Raw genomic sequence first — 15,629 nt, 5'->3', positions numbered from 1 at the left:
ACATATTGCTGAGATAATTATCTAATGTATGGGCATTTTAGATGATTACTGCATCAAAGTTGTTTCAATTAAGTTTTATTCATGAAAAATTACATGGCATGATTATATAGTCTAAAATATGTGTTACAATACATTATCCTATAAAATAAGGAAAAAAATGACCATATAAAAGTGATGCAATGTGTGTATATATACATATTACTGTGCCTGTTTTATATTTAAGTTGATCAGAAGCAAACCATGCCATTACTTCCTTTTGCGCAAATAAATGTACATGAGTCCACTCCACATTAGCAAAGGCACACACACCCATGCCAAAATAAAACAGTAACCAAAGTGTCCCAAGCTCAACTTTCTAGAGTCCTGAAGGATTTCTTTGTTGTGTAAGGTGTAGATGAGTACTGCAGTGAAGGTTGTGAGACCTGTGGGAGAAAAGTAAAGAGAGAAGCTACAGTATTACAGCACCAAGATTTCAATAAGGAGACTTCAAGTTGGATGAAATTATGAAGTAATAATTATGTAATTATAATTGCACTTTGTGGCAGCGGGGGCGTGGTCAAGCACCGGTCTGTGACAGGAGGGCGGAGTTGGGGAAGGTAAGTGGCAGAATCGCTTCACCTGAGTGTGATTAATCTATGTTTTGTGTGTGTTCTCCCCAGTAAACCGGGCTATTTAAGGAGGGAGAGCGAGAGCAGAGGGGCTCTACAACCCGAGCACCGGAATGTGTGTGTGTGTGTGTGTCTGAGAGAGAAAACCGCTTCCGCTGAAAAGTGAGAATAAAACTGTTTTGCGAACTCAGTCTTTGTCCTGCCGTCCTCTGTGCTCCACCCACATCCAGCGAACATTTACAGTGGTGCCGAAACCCGGGATCGTGGAGCACCTGTCCTGCAGCCCCATGGAATCCTCCCCGTTCGCGGACTTGATCCACGCCCTCGCCACGGCTCAGCAGAGCCAGCACCAGGCTCTCGTCACGCTCCGGAAGGAGCAGGAGCAGCGCTTCGAAGCCCTGGTGCTGGCTCAACAGGAAGACCGAGAGGCGTTCCGGCGCCTCCTCGCGTCGGCGGGGTCCACCAGCGCACCGGCCGCGGGCCCGTCTCCCATCACCTTGACTAAGATGGGCCCGCAGGACGACCCCGAGGCATTCATCGCGTTGTTCGAACAGGTCGCCGAAGCCTCGGGGTGGCCGGTGGAGCAGCGCGCGGCGCGCCTCCTCCCCCTCCTGACGGGAGAGGCGCAGTTAGCCGCACTACAGCTCCCCGCCGACCACCGGCTGGCCTACGCCGACCTTCGCCGGGCTGTCCTCCAGCGCGTGGGGCGCACGCCGGAGCAGCAGCGCCAGCGCTTCCGCGCGCTGCGAATGGAGGAAGTCGGCAGCCCATTCGCGTTCGGCCAGCAGCTCCGGGACGCCTGCTGGCGGTGGCTGAGGGCCGAAGATCGCGACGCCGAGGGGATCATCGACCAGGTGGCGCTGGAACAATTCATCGCCCGCCTACCCGCCGGAACCGCGGAGTGGGTCCAGTGCCACCGCCCGGCGTCGCTGGATCAGGCCGTAGGACTGGCGGAGGATCATCTGGCGGCTGTCCCGGCGGCAGGACAACGGCTGTCATCTTCTCTCTCCTCTTCTCTCTCTCTCTCTCTTCCCCCTCCTCCCGTGTCCCGTCCTCGCCCCATTCCCCCACCACGGAGGCGGGGGCCGGCTCCACCCCAGCCGGCCCACCGCACCCGTGGTGCCCTCCCGTTTCTCCCTTCTGTGTCTGTCTCTCCCCCCCCTCAGGTGAGTGACCCTCAAACCACAGCTGCAGAGGGGAGGCCCGGGCCGGTTTGCTGGCGCTGCGGGGAACCGGGCCACCTGCAGCAACAGTGTGTCGCGATGGAGGTGGGGGCGGTGGTGCGGATCCCCGACGCGCCAGAGGCTGCCCTCGATCAGGCCGGAGCATATCGCATACCGGTAAGTGTACAAGGGGCGACATATCAGGCGTTGGTGGATTCGGGTTGCAACCAGACCTCGATCCGCCAAAGCCTGGTGCAAGACGAGGCATTGGGGGGAGCACAAGGGGTGAAGGTGTTGTGTGTGCACGGGGATGTTCACTGCTACCCGTTGGTGTCGGTCCACATATATTTCAGAGGGGACAAATCCATAGTAAAGGCGGCGGTTAATCCTCGCCTTACCCACTCTTTGATCTTGGGGACTGATTGGCCGGGATTCCGGGGGTTGATGGCACACCTAGTAAAGAGTGGGTCCTGCCGGTTAGCGGGTGGGGGTCCCGGTGTCGTTTTGGCTGGAGCTGCGGTCGCAGAGCCGTCTACGTCATCTCCGCGACAGAGTGAGGAGCCCCCGGCCCCTCCTCTTTCTATTGGGGAATCCCTCGCGGATTTCCCACTGGAACAATCGCGAGACGAAACTCTGCGACACGCGTTTGACCAAGTGAGAGTAATCGATGGTCAAACGCTCCAGCCGAACGCCACCCCGACCTTCCCCTATTTTTCCATTTTAAAGGATAGGTTGTACCGAGTGACGCAGGACACTCAGACGAAGGAGCGTGTCACCCAGTTGTTAATTCCAAGGAGCCGCCGGGAATTGGTATTCCAGGCGGCTCACTTTAATCCCATGGCGGGACACCTCGGGCAGGATAAAACACTCGCCCGGATAATGGCCCGGTTCTATTGGCCGGGGATTCGCGGCGACGTCCGTAAGTGGTGTACGGCGTGCCGCGAATGCCAGTTAGTTAATCCCGCGGCCATTCCAAAAGCGCCTTTGCGCCCCCTACCATTAATCGAGACCCCGTTTGAAAGAATTGGGATGGATCTCGTCGGGCCATTAGATCGGTCAACACGAGGGTACCGCTTTATATTGGTTCTGGTGGACTATGCAACGCGATACCCGGAAGCGGTGCCTCTTCGCAATATCTCCGCACGTAGTATTGCAGAGGCCCTCTTCCACGTCATCTCCCGGGTCGGAATCCCGAAAGAGATTCTGACTGATCAAGGCACCTCGTTTATGTCACGAACACTGGCCGAACTGTATGGGCTACTGGGTATTAAGCCGATCCGCACCAGCGTGTATCACCCACAGACGGACGGTTTAGTCGAACGGTTCAACCGCACCCTCAAGAATATTATCAAAAAATTCGTAAGTGAGGACGCACGTAACTGGGATAAGTGGCTCGAACCCTTGTTGTTTGCAGTGCGAGAGGTCCCCCAAGCCTCCACGGGGTTCTCCCCGTTTGAATTATTATATGGGCGTAAGCCGCGCGGCATCTTAGATGTACTGCGGGAAAATTGGGAGGAGGGACCTTCGCAGAGCAAAAATGAAATTCAATACGTTATGGATCTGCGCGCAAAACTCCACACACTCACCCACTTAACTCAGGAGAATTTGCGGCGGGCCCAGGAACGGCAAACCCGCCTGTACAACAAGGGCACGCGCCTTAGAGAGTTCACTCCGGGAGATAAGGTACTCGTCCTGCTGCCCACGTCGAGCTCCAAATTAATCGCCAAGTGGCAAGGGCCCTTCGAGGTCACACGGCGAGTCGGGGACGTCGACTATGAGGTTAGGCGAACGGACAGGGAGGGGGCGCTACAGATCTACCACCTCAATCTGCTGAAGCTCTGGAACGAGGAGGTCCCCGTGGCGTTGGTGTCGGTAGTTCCGGAGAAGGCGGAGCTGGGGCCGGAGGTCCAAAAAAGGTCATTGGCATCTCGCACCTCTCCGGTCCCCTGTGGAGACCACCTCTCCCCGACCCAACTCACGGAGGTCGCCCAGTTGCAGGCCGAGTTTTCGGATGTGTTCTCGCCCCTGCCCGGTCGCACCAATCTCATAGAACACCACATAGAGACGCCCCCGGGGGTGGTAGTGCGTAGCCGTCCTTATAGATTACCCGAACACAAAAAAAAGGTGGTTCGGGAAGAACTTCAGGCCATGCTCGAAATGGGCATTGTCGAGGAGTCCCACAGTGACTGGAGCAGCCCGGTGGTCTTGGTTCCCAAGGCCGACGGCTCGGTCCGGTTCTGTGTGGACTATAGAAAAGTCAACGCGGTGTCTAAATTTGACGCGTACCCAATGCCTCGTATTGATGAGCTGCTCGATCGACTAGGCACGGCTCGCTTTTACTCGACACTGGATTTGACGAAGGGATATTGGCAGATCCCCTTGACTCCATTATCCCGGGAAAAAACGGCCTTTTCCACACCGTTCGGCTTACACCAGTTCGTCACACTTCCATTTGGGCTGTTTGGGGCGCCCGCTACGTTTCAGCGGCTGATGGACCGGGTCCTCCGGCCCCACGCCACCTATGCGGCCGCTTACTTGGATGACATCATCATTTATAGTAATGACTGGCAGCGGCACCTGCAACACCTGAGGGCCGTCCTTAGGTCGCTGAGGCGGGCGGGGCTCACTGCCAACCCGAAGAAGTGTGCGATTGGGCGGGTGGAAGTACGGTATCTGGGCTTCCACTTGGGTAACGGGCAGGTGCGTCCCCAAATTAATAAGACCGCAGCAATTGCGGCCTGCCCGAGGCCCAAGACCAAAAAGGGGGTGAGACAGTTCCTGGGGCTGGCTGGCTATTATCGTAGGTTTATACCTAATTATTCGGACGTCACCAGCCCGCTGACTGACCTCACTAAAAAGGGGGCGCCAGATCCGGTCCAGTGGACGGAGCAGTGCCAGCGGGCTTTCTCTGAGGTAAAGGCTGCACTGTGTGGGGGGCCACTGTTACACTCCCCTGACTTCTCTCTCCCTTTTTTGTTACAGACGGATGCGTCGGACAGAGGGCTGGGGGCCGTTTTGTCCCAGCAGGTGGGGGGAGAGGATCGCCCAGTGTTATACATCAGCCGGAAGCTGTCGGTGCGTGAGGGGCGCTACAGCACTATCGAAAAAGAGTGTCTGGCGATCAAGTGGGCGGTCCTCGCCCTCCGTTACTACCTGCTGGGGCGCTCTTTCACCCTCTGTTCGGACCACGCGCCCCTCCAGTGGCTCCACCGCATGAAGGATGCCAACGCGCGGATCACCCGTTGGTATCTAGCGCTCCAACCTTTCAACTTCAAGGTGGTCCACAGGCCGGGGGCGCAGATGGTCGTTGCGGACTTCCTCTCCCGTCAAGGGGGGGGGGGAGTCGGCTGCGGGCCGGACGGGCGCCCGGCCTGAGTCGGGCGGTGGGGGTATGTGGCAGCGGGGGCGTGGTCAAGCACCGGTCTGTGACAGGAGGGCGGAGTTGGGGAAGGTAAGTGGCAGAATCGCTTCACCTGAGTGTGATTAATCTATGTTTTGTGTGTGTTCTCCCCAGTAAACCGGGCTATTTAAGGAGGGAGAGCGAGAGCAGAGGGGCTCTACAACCCGAGCACCGGAATGTGTGTGTGTGTGTGTGTCTGAGAGAGAAAACCGCTTCCGCTGAAAAGTGAGAATAAAACTGTTTTGCGAACTCAGTCTTTGTCCTGCCGTCCTCTGTGCTCCACCCACATCCAGCGAACATTTACACACTTATTTGGAAAAAATGGTGTGATCCAAACATCTGTAACTGCACTGAAAATCTGTGCTTTTTTTCATTTTAAAACTGAAAATAAACATAATTTAAAACAAAAAAAGAGAGGAAAAAGTTAAATATTTTGAATATTCAATATTTTGTCAATATATGTCGAGGTCACTATTTAAATTTAAGCACATTTGTGACATTGACCATGTTAACACCTATGTACAAAAGGTCAACTGCATCAAAGTTGTTTCAATTAAGTTTTATTCATGAAAAATTACATGGCATGATTATATAGTCTAAAATATGTGTTACAATACATTATCCTATAAAATAAGGAAAAAAAATGACCAAAAAAATGACTTGAGTCTTTTCATTTCCACTGAAGCCATATTCAGAAAATATGTTCATGTCGTAAGACACACCAAAATGTGTATTTGATGGATTTGCTCTAAAATGGGTCATCAAGTTTCACAGAAACTTGTGGACACCAGCTGTAGTGCACACTGCCATTAAGGCAAAAGGGGATATACCTAATACATACCAAATACTAATATACTTTTTTTTTAAATTTAAATATCTCTTATGGCATGTTAAGCCAGCTAAATATACCTTTTGTAAAGTTTGGAACTGTTTGTATCCTGCACGTAATGAAACATTTTGTAAAGTCAAAAATTATATATATAATTTTTTTTTAAGCTCGGACGTAATTTTTTTTAGTATGTGATATACAATATGTTAACCCAAGACAAACAAAAATCCAAATGTCCACCACCCAGAGGCCCACCAGGGACCCCTTAGGGCCCAAATATGGAATTTTTGAGTTCTGCCAAATTGTGGCTATCTCCTGTACCTACGTGCCAAATTTAGTGAAGATCTGTCAAGAGTTTGTGTTGATAAATGTAATGTGAAAGGCATTGAGGGAGAGGGTGGGTGTTGTGCATAAAGTTAAAGTTAAATGTTTTGGAATGGCCAAGTCAAAGTCCTGACCTTAATCCAATCGAAATGTTGTGGAAGGACCTGAAGCGAGCAGTTCATGTGAGGAAACCCACCAACATCCCAGAGTTGAAGCTGTTCTGTACGGAGGAATGGGCTAAAATTCCTCCAAGCCGGTGTGCAGGACTGATCAACGGTTACCGCAAACGTTTAGTTGCAGTTATTGCTGCACAAGGGGGTCACATCAGATACTGAAAGCAAAGGTTCACATACTTTTGCCACTCACAGATATGTAATATTGGATCATTTACCTCAATAAATAAATGACCAAGTATAATATTTTTGTCTCATTTGTTTAACTGGGTTCTCTTTATCTACTTTTAGGACTTGTGTGAAAATCTGGTGATGTTTTTAGGTCATATTTATGCAGAAATATAGACAATTCTAAAGGGTTCACAACCTTTCAAGCACCACTGTATATATAACAAAGCTTTTACTGTACTTTTGTAATTCACACTCAGCTATAGGCAGGACCACAACTTCTAAATGTGACCAATGTTACCTGCGAATGCTTGGCAGACTCCTGTAAGGTAGAAGAGGCCTCCTTTAGACATAATAAAGAGCTGACCAAGGAAAACGAGAAATGAGATGGAGCAAAAGACAGCAGATATGATCATCAGGACTTGGACAGCTTGAAGCCACTCTGAAAGGTAAATTTCAACACTAACTGTGCTTTCAGTCAATAAAGAAGTGAAAGAAAAAAGCATCTCAGTTTGCACTGAAGTCTAACACTGAACAGTTAGGATATATTATGTGGGTAGGGGGCACTACCTGTCTCTTTTGATGACTCACAAAGCCACATCTCGGTTTCATTGTCAAATCTGCAGTTGTACCATAGGTCTGACCTCTCAGTGCTGTTCCACACCCACCAGGACTGAATCAAGCAAAAGAAACAGACAAACTGGAACTGGTGACTGAGGATCATAATACTATAGCAATATATACTCTGTCATATTTTCTGAAATGTGGAATTAGGTGTATTATCACAAGATGTATATATGAGGCAAGCAAAACTGGTTTATTACCTTGTCCATGGTGGCAATGAACAGAATTGCCAGTGTGAAGAGATGTAGCAGGGTGATAAAAATCAGCAGGAAGGCCATGGTCCCTCTCTCTGAAAAAAAAAAAAGAAATATTCGGTTTACCAAATCTGGATGCTGGAACATAGGATATAGTTCTTTAACCCCTTCGGCTATAATGTGTACAAGTGTATGCGTGAATTTCCATAGGATTTTTTCTTGTATCTGAAGGGATTAAATTGGTTTTAAACCATTCTCACAACATGTGCTTGCTACTAATAAAACAAAACACTCATATATTGTGTGGCTGGTGTCCTGAACCCTTCTGTTCTCAAAACCAGAAGTGAAAAGTGGGCAAGTAATAAAAAAACATTTGGCAGAGTAAACTATAAGGCACTCCCAAGTATGTTCCAGTCTCTGGAGCATCCAGATTGTGTTACCTCCCATTTTAATTAGAGGGAGAGGAAACAGTTTATCAGAGTCACATTGTAATTACACTTAACGTTGTTTTTTTTAATCCCCCACTCAAACGAAGTTTGGTGGGGGATATAGAAACGGGTTCTGTCCGTCCGTTTGTCCATCTGGTCACGTTTTCGTTTCCGGGCCATATCTTTAAACCTACTGAAGATATCTTCATGAAACTTTGTATACATATCAAGCAACATGCGAACTGGTGCCTTTTGCTATTTTGGATTTTTGAAAATTTTTTTTCAAATTTTTACATAGAAATTGATTTTGACTTAGTTTCTAAGAGCAACGTTCATTTCTGGAGCGTATATTCATGGTACAGATTTGAAACTTGGTATACATGTTAACAAGGTGATTTAGATGTGCCTTTTCATGCTAAGAAATTTGAAAAATTTTAATTTTTCATGTTTCCATGGAAACAATTTCAGACTCAGTCTCTCAGGTTAGTCTTAGGGGTAGGTTTTGTTTCCAGAGCAGAACTTGAAAACTATGAGTGGTATGGTCTTGGAAGTTGGTATATGTGTTGATTAATTAATGTATACTGTATGTGCCTTTTGATACTAGGAAATGTGAGAAATTTTAATTTTCAGCTCACCTGGACCAAAGGTCCGGTGGGCTTATGTCATGGGCTGCTGAGGTCAGTGTAAAGAGGTAGGGTTGGTTTCCTGCAGCAGAACTTGAAAAATGTGACAAATAATATCTTGAAACTTGGTATATAGTTGCTATATAGGACAGGGGATATAGATGACTGTCTTCTTGTTATTTTTGCTTTTTACTCATATTCACATAAATTAATGTCTGTTCCATCAATTTGAAAATTCTCTTACTTGTTTTAAAGTATTAATTGTACATTACAAATGCTTACTGTTTATCAAAAGATAAGAGCAGACTAAATGGCAACATTAATATAAAATATATAAAACCTATTCATTCATATATATATATATATATATATATATATATATATATATATATATATATAGAGAGAGAGAGAGAGAGAGAGCATCACACATTTATCATATAACTGTGAAGCTAACACTACAGTTCAAATATAATAAACATGAATTAGTAGTCTGACTGTTTAATATAATTTATAGGCCTATATTAGCAAAATGTTGCCACATTTGTGAAATTTAGCTCCTTATTTAATGTCAATGATGAAAAGAAATGCTGGCTCACCTACAATGATGACAACCAACAAGACGTTTCACCAGCTTCAAGGGGGATATCTACTGAGTCCACTTTTCCTCTGTCCCTACTGTTCTCCTTTTAATCTGCACTTTATATTTATTTTGGGCTTGTTTCCTATTTTGCAGGAACAACACTCCCTTTACTTCCCTGCACTCTCTCACATCTACAGAAATAGACACGTCTTTAAGCAGGCCCACCCAGACACACGAGAGCATCCACACGTCGTTTCAGCCCACCAGATTTCCTCTGCTGTGTATTATACCCGGAGCTAAGGGGTGGCTTTCATCATGTTCAAATTGAGCAGGAAAGGGGAAACACCTTCATGAGGCAAATTACAGGAATAACTGTGTTTGTATGTTTTACAAAACACCAGATTTGAATCTGAACATTCAAATTCATTGCAGTTGCACCTAAAATGACTGAGGATCCGACAGTGACAGCTGTTCAGCAGTGCCTGATACCCTCTAAAAGCTGCAATCACACTACCATATCAGTGTCATTGCTGTGAATGAGAATGATCCACTGTCCAAAAATATCAGATCAGATCAGCATTGGTCCTAAAGAGTTCCCTGTCAACTGAAGGGTGGAGTAGAGGGGATGCCAAATAGTGCACAGCGACAGACAGGATGCAGTCAGTAATTGTTTGTTATTATTATTTAACACAAAGTAGTAAACAATTGGTAGGTGTATCTGATAAAGGCTCAAAGGTTCAAAAACAAAGCAACTCTTTTAACCAGCTATTTTTGGTGACCAATGGGAGCTGGCTTACATTTTTAGAGAGCCATTTTTTTTACGAGGAGGACAAGACAAATGTGATGCTTTGACCAAACGTAGATGAGTATTCTGTATTCATGATTCTCCCTGTCATTAATTGCGTACAGTGCAACCAAACGGTGTAACCAAAGATTTTCACATTTGAGTAGTTTGGCATAGTATAACACTGTAGAACCAGAACGAGATGAACGTTTGAATCTCTGTGTAACTGATGAAGCATGAGACAACTGCACTGCTGTTTGTGTCTATAGTGTAGTGTATTGGATAGCAAATATAAGAATGGATGGATACGAGTCTTTAATTGACAAAGCACAGATAGCAGAAGGTATTACTGTATAAGAAGGGGTGAAAAATATTAGTAAAAGTATAGATAATGTGTCAAAATCTTAAAAGTGAAAAAAGTGGAATTATCCAGCCAAAGATGTCATTATCATCATTGCTGAACCCAATCCAGGCTTGAGGCAAACCATGTTTGGTTGACTTGGCCAGAATTGCAGCAGTAGGACGGCCAGTTCCTTTCTGCACACTCATACCTATGGGCAATTTAGAGTAGCCAGTTAACCTTACTACATGTCTTTTGGGGGAAACCAGAGCACCCGGAGGGGACCCACGTAGACACAGAGAAAACATATAAACTCCACACAGAAAGGCCCTGTCAGCTACTGGGCTCGAACCCAGAACCTTCTTGCTGTGAGACAACAGCACTAACCACTGCGCCACTCTTAGCCAAAGATGTATTCAAGTATAAAAATGGCCACTTTTAAATCCTCTCCAGTATTAAAAATTCTCAACTGTAAGTTTAATTCACTATATAGTGCACTTCAAAATCGTCGCAAGGCACACCAAAATGTAGTGTACAGAAGCTGTGCCCTACATCAGCCGACTTAGACACCCATGCAATGCAGTCTGTCATGTGAATTGTAGAATTTTATTCAGTTTTTTTTATAAAACCTTTATTTTATTTTTATTTCAACATTGTGAAGATATACACCAATCAGTTAATCTGAAAAGAAAGAAAGAAAGAAAGAAAGAAAGAAAGAAAGAAAGCACAACTTTATTCATCACACACTTGTGAAATTTCCTCTCTGCATTTAACCCATCTGAAGTAGTGAACACACTAGGGTGCATCAGTTGCCTTCACTTTCATAAAATCTGATGCATTTTTGTTTGGGTGTTCCTTTTCACCAATAAAGACATCCTGTAAAATTTTTTGACCATATTCAAAAGTCTAATGGTGGCACCATGAGGTTCATTTTTTTTTGTGCCAAAAAACGCTTATTTTACAGTATGTGTTCGCGTAAGGTTTGAATCACAATGTTGGACTCCATTTATTGATTCCTTGTGACCCAGAGATCATGTTAAGAACCTTTGCAAGGGATTGAGAAGCATTAATGTGATTCATAATACATTTTGTATTGTTTAAAAGTAGTTGAACAATGATTCAATGAACAGCTAAAACTCCAACTGTGCTTGATAATATATTTAGAATATTTACTAAAAATGTGTATCTAAGATATTTGGTATATTCTATGGTGCCATAATGTTTCATGAAAAGTGACTGAAATTTTGTCATAAAAATCATAAAATAGCAGCTTTTTCCATAACTTTGAGCTCCTGGTGCCACCATGAAACTTTTGAATTTTGTCAAAATATTTCACCCGGTGTGTTTTCTTACCAAAAGGAACATAAAAACAAAAATGCATCATGATCGGAGGAACTTTCATTTTTAGGGGGCAACTGATGCACCCTAGAACACACACGTGCACACACACATACCCAGAGCAGTGGGCAGCCATGCTAACAGCACCCGGGGAGCAGTTGGGAGTTAGGTGCCTCACTCAAGGGCACCTCAGCCCAAGGCTGTTCCATATCAACCTAACCTGCACGTCTTTGGATTGTGGGGAAAACCGGAGCACCCAGAGGAAACCCATGCAGACACGGGGAGAACATGCAAACTCCACACAGAAAGGCCCTTGCTGGACACTGGGTTCGAACCTAGAACCTTCTTGCTCTGAGGTGACCGTGCTAACCACTACACCACCATGCCACCCAAAAAGTTAATGCTGACACCTTTCTGTTTTATTCAGCACTAACTTTTTCAGCAGTTTGGGCTCTTCTGTGGGATTGGATCATATGGGCTAGCCTTCATACCCCATGCGAATCAAAGAGCCCTTGACACCCATGACCCTGTTCACCGGTTGTCCTTCCTTGGACCACTTTTGGTAGGTACTAACCACTGCATACTGGGAAAACCCCACAAGATGTACCATTGCCTAATGTTTAGAGAAGCAGCTTGGAGACCAAAAGGTCACCGGTTTGATTCCCTGGACCAGTAGGAATGGCTGAAGTGCCCTTGAGCAAGGCACCTAACCTCCGACTGCTCCCCAGGTTGCTCTGGGTATGTTGTACGTCGCTCTGGATAAGAGTGTCTGCTAAATGCCTGTAATGTTGTTTTGGAGATGCTCAGACCCAGTCATCTAGCCATCACAATTTGGCCCTTGTCAAAGTCGCTCAGATCCTTAAGTTTGCCCATTTTTCCTGCTTCCAACACGTCAACTTCAAGAACTGATAGTTCTCTTGCTGTCTAATATATCCCACCCCTTGACAGATGCCACTGTAATGAGATAGTCAGTGTTATTCACTTCACCTGTCAGTGGTCATAATGTTATGGCTAATTGGTGTACATTCATTGGCTGGGTGAGAGAAGAGCTCTTCGAGATTTGTACTTTGAAGGTCTAAATAAAAACATAAAGAAAAAAGTTTGTTTTCTAAATCCTGGAAACATAATAAATAAAGTATAAGTCAAGTCAAGTATATTCATCCATCCATCATCTGTAGCCACTTATCTGTTCTACAGGTTCGCAGGCAAGCTGGAGCCTATCCCAGCTGACTATGGGCAAGAGGCGGGGTACACCCTGGACAAGTCGCCAGGTCATCGCAGGGCTGACACAGAGACAAACAGCCATTCACACTCACATTCACACCTACGGTCAATTTAGAGCCAACAATTAGCCTAACCTGCATGTCTTTGGACTGTGGGGGAAACCAGAGGAAACCCATGCAGACAACATGCAAACTCCACACAGAAAGACCCTCGCCAGCCATTGGGCTCAAACCCAGGACCTTCTTGCTGTGAGGTGACAGTGCTACCATTACACTATCGTGCCGCCCCCAAGTCAAGTATATCCATCCATTATCCAGACATCCCAAACTGACAAAATGAATTTCAGGGAGGTTCCACCCCCTTGGGGATTTTTTTTGTGGCGGGGGAGGGGTACTCCCCCAGAAAATTTTGGATTTGGTTGATGTGATTTCCTGCATTCTGGTGGATTTTGGGGTGACCTTTTGGAGATGAACAATACCTGAATTCAATCAGTTCACTCAGATTCATAGCTGACACCCTGATTGATTGATTGATTGATTGATTGATTGATTGATTGATTGATTGATTCCGAACAGTAAAGAAGATATAAAAACAAACAAAAAAAAACAACAAAAAAATAAAAATAAAAAATGCAATCATCAAAACATCATCATAAACAAACAGAATAGCGTAGCCACAAAGCAATAACATAATGATGTTCGGAAAGGATTAGGAAGAAGTAAATAACTTATCAAATCCTAACCCTTTATACCACCGTTAATCAAACGTCACTTTCCACCATAATAAACTATATATACAAAAGAAAGCAAAATCAACAAAAAAAAAACATACCAACATACCAAGACATACCAACATGGTATAATATCGACCAAATCAAATCATATATACAAATACTTACGTTATGCATATATACATTAAGTAAAATGTTTGGAGAGTCCTTTCCTCACCTCACTGCCTTTCCGAAATTTCCCACCAGAGGAAGTGACGTGTTCCACTAGGATGGCCTGACTTGGAGACTTAGCTGCCCCCAACCCATAAACTATGATAACTACAATGTGCCATATATTAAGCTCCTTACTGACTGAATGTGGACATCCCACCCCCCATAAATAAGGAAGGATGACCAGGATAGATAGATATTTCACCACAGAACATTGCTTTACTTAGATACCGAAACACAGATGACTGTAACAGAACAATGAATGAATTGCATGAATGACAGTGAATGTAACTGGACATGTAGGCCTAGGCCTAAAGGGCTCTTTCCTTTCTTATGTTCTCTGCCTGTTCCTTTTGCAAGCTTTCATTGTATTTCGAAGCTGCTTGCTTTGCAGATTTGAGCAATTTTCCAGACACTTCCACCTTGTAGCACTCTGTGTCAATAAACTTGTTAATTTTGTAAGACATCAGATTCACAAGTGTTTGGTGAGACATCTGACTCATAAATTCGGTCTTGATGTAACGCACCATGCTGAATGCCCTTTCCACATCACAGTTAGAATTTGGCAGCACCAATAGCAGCTTCATCAGCTGACAGAGCTCCCTGAATCTTAAGTGCCCTGAGCTCACAGATGTGACTTTGGACAGCTTCCCCCAGAACTCATCAACTGGTAAATTCTTATAATTTGGCACCAGTGCTTCCAGGTTAGATGAGACATAAACCAGGACTTCTAAATGGAGTTGTTTTCTGGCATCTGCCTTCATTACATTTGGAAATCTCTCTGCCAAAGTCAAAATCTGCTCTGGTTTCACATCATCATGGTTCTCAGGATTGACCACTGACAGATTCGTCAAGATTTGATCTCTCACTGGGAATTTTTCCTTTTTTTTTAAATTTTTCGAAAGCTTCTGATGTAGAATGCTCTCGGCATCTCTGTAGAATTGCTTTGTCTTGTGACTGGAGAGTGCTGATTTTCACATCAGAAAATCACATATTTGACGGAAGATGGATATGATGTGTTAATAGTACCTGAAGATACAGTATTATTTGAACAGCGTACATTTTGCTCAGGTTGTGAGAGAATCTCTTTCAGATCCTATAAATACAGAAAAACCTGATGAGTTAGTTGAGAGAGAGAGAGAGAGAGAGAGAGAGAGAGCAGGATGGCATCTCCATTCATTTGATATTGAAATCATGTTTTTAGATGCAATATAACGTCGCACGTGTTTCAGTGGACAAAAAGGTAACGACAAGATTCGGAAATACACAGGGAAGTTTATCACAGAGTGAGAAATTATAGATTATAAATTAATCTTGCAGTGGCCTTTTCCTTCACACCAATTCTGTGATTATTGTAGGGACCTTAAAATCAGCTCTCTGTAAAGGGACACTGCAAGAAGATCATAGGTTCTGGAATTTGGGAAAAAAAAATCTTGTATGGTTGCAGAGATACAATGATTTTGTACAGGGCTTTTCAAAGTGTGGGGCGTGCCTCCCCTAGGGGGCGCTAGAGTTCTTCAGGGGGGTGCAACGTGAGGAAAAATAAACCAGAATAAGTTACTATTGTGGACATTTAGCGAACTTCAGCTAGCCTTTGCCAGAGACAAAATGGATCGATTTTTAGTACCTAAAGCTACAGTGAGTGAGGAGACAGAGTCTGGGCCAAGCAAAAAAAGAAGGAAGTATGACCACGATTATTTAAAGTTTGGATTTTCATGGACCTGAAGATGCTCCACTGCCACAGTGTGTTGTCTGCCAAGAGGTGCTTAACGATGCTATGAGATGTTTAAAATGTGTTAAACAAGATGTTTTTTTTTAAAAAGCACAGATGTTTAAAATGTGTAAAAAGATGTTTTAAAAAGCACAGATGTTTAAAATGTGTAAAAAAA

The 15,629-nt window shown here is 45.0% G+C and overlaps 2 protein-coding genes across 5 annotated transcripts; one reads left to right on the top strand and one right to left on the bottom strand.

Annotated features, from left to right (window-relative positions):
- Positions 1-59: 59 nt before the first annotated feature.
- On the bottom strand, positions 60-9,300 carry emp3b (epithelial membrane protein 3b). 4 transcript variants are annotated; one of them, XM_060938119.1, is made up of 6 exons: positions 9,131-9,300; positions 8,547-8,627; positions 7,490-7,578; positions 7,236-7,338; positions 6,967-7,107; positions 60-422 (listed from the first exon to the last, which is right to left on the bottom strand). In XM_060938119.1, the coding sequence occupies exons 3-6, from the start codon at positions 7,565-7,567 to the stop codon at positions 247-249; spliced, it is 498 nt and encodes a 165-aa protein (XP_060794102.1). In that variant the 5' UTR covers positions 7,568-7,578; positions 8,547-8,627; positions 9,131-9,300; the 3' UTR covers positions 60-246. The 4 variants fall into 4 exon arrangements, with proteins under 4 accessions (XP_060794102.1, XP_060794103.1, XP_060794101.1 ...); XM_060938120.1 differs by having other exon boundaries at positions 9,135-9,300; XM_060938118.1 differs by lacking the exon at positions 8,547-8,627.
- On the top strand, positions 551-5,495 carry LOC132896938 (uncharacterized). Its single transcript, XM_060938117.1, has 2 exons — positions 551-1,948; positions 5,286-5,495. The coding sequence occupies exons 1-2, from the start codon at positions 896-898 to the stop codon at positions 5,286-5,288; spliced, it is 1,056 nt and encodes a 351-aa protein (XP_060794100.1). The 5' UTR covers positions 551-895; the 3' UTR covers positions 5,289-5,495.
- Positions 9,301-15,629: the final 6,329 nt, after the last annotated feature.

This window comes from Neoarius graeffei, chromosome 13 (genome assembly GCF_027579695.1).
Source record: "Neoarius graeffei isolate fNeoGra1 chromosome 13, fNeoGra1.pri, whole genome shotgun sequence".
Lineage (NCBI taxonomy): Eukaryota > Metazoa > Chordata > Actinopteri > Siluriformes > Ariidae > Neoarius > Neoarius graeffei.
Note: the sequence above shows the minus strand (reverse complement) of the source record. Positions and strands in the feature narration are given on the sequence as shown.

What these genes read in the sequence shown, in the direction of transcription:
- LOC132896938 (XM_060938117.1), top strand. Translation starts at nt 896, where the DNA reads ATGGAATCCTCCCCGTTCGCGGACTTGATCCACGCCCTCGCCACGGCT.
- emp3b (XM_060938119.1), bottom strand. Translation starts at nt 7,567, where the DNA reads ATGGCCTTCCTGCTGATTTTTATCACCCTGCTACATCTCTTCACACTG. An exon ending in TGAGTCATCAAAAGAGACAG is followed by an intron (nt 7,108 to 7,235) that starts GTAGTGCCCCCT and finishes TTTACCTTTCAG; the next exon opens with AGTGGCTTCAAGCTGTCCAA. An exon ending in AGTCTGCCAAGCATTCGCAG is followed by an intron (nt 423 to 6,966) that starts GTAACATTGGTC and finishes TTTCTCCCACAG; the next exon opens with GTCTCACAACCTTCACTGCA.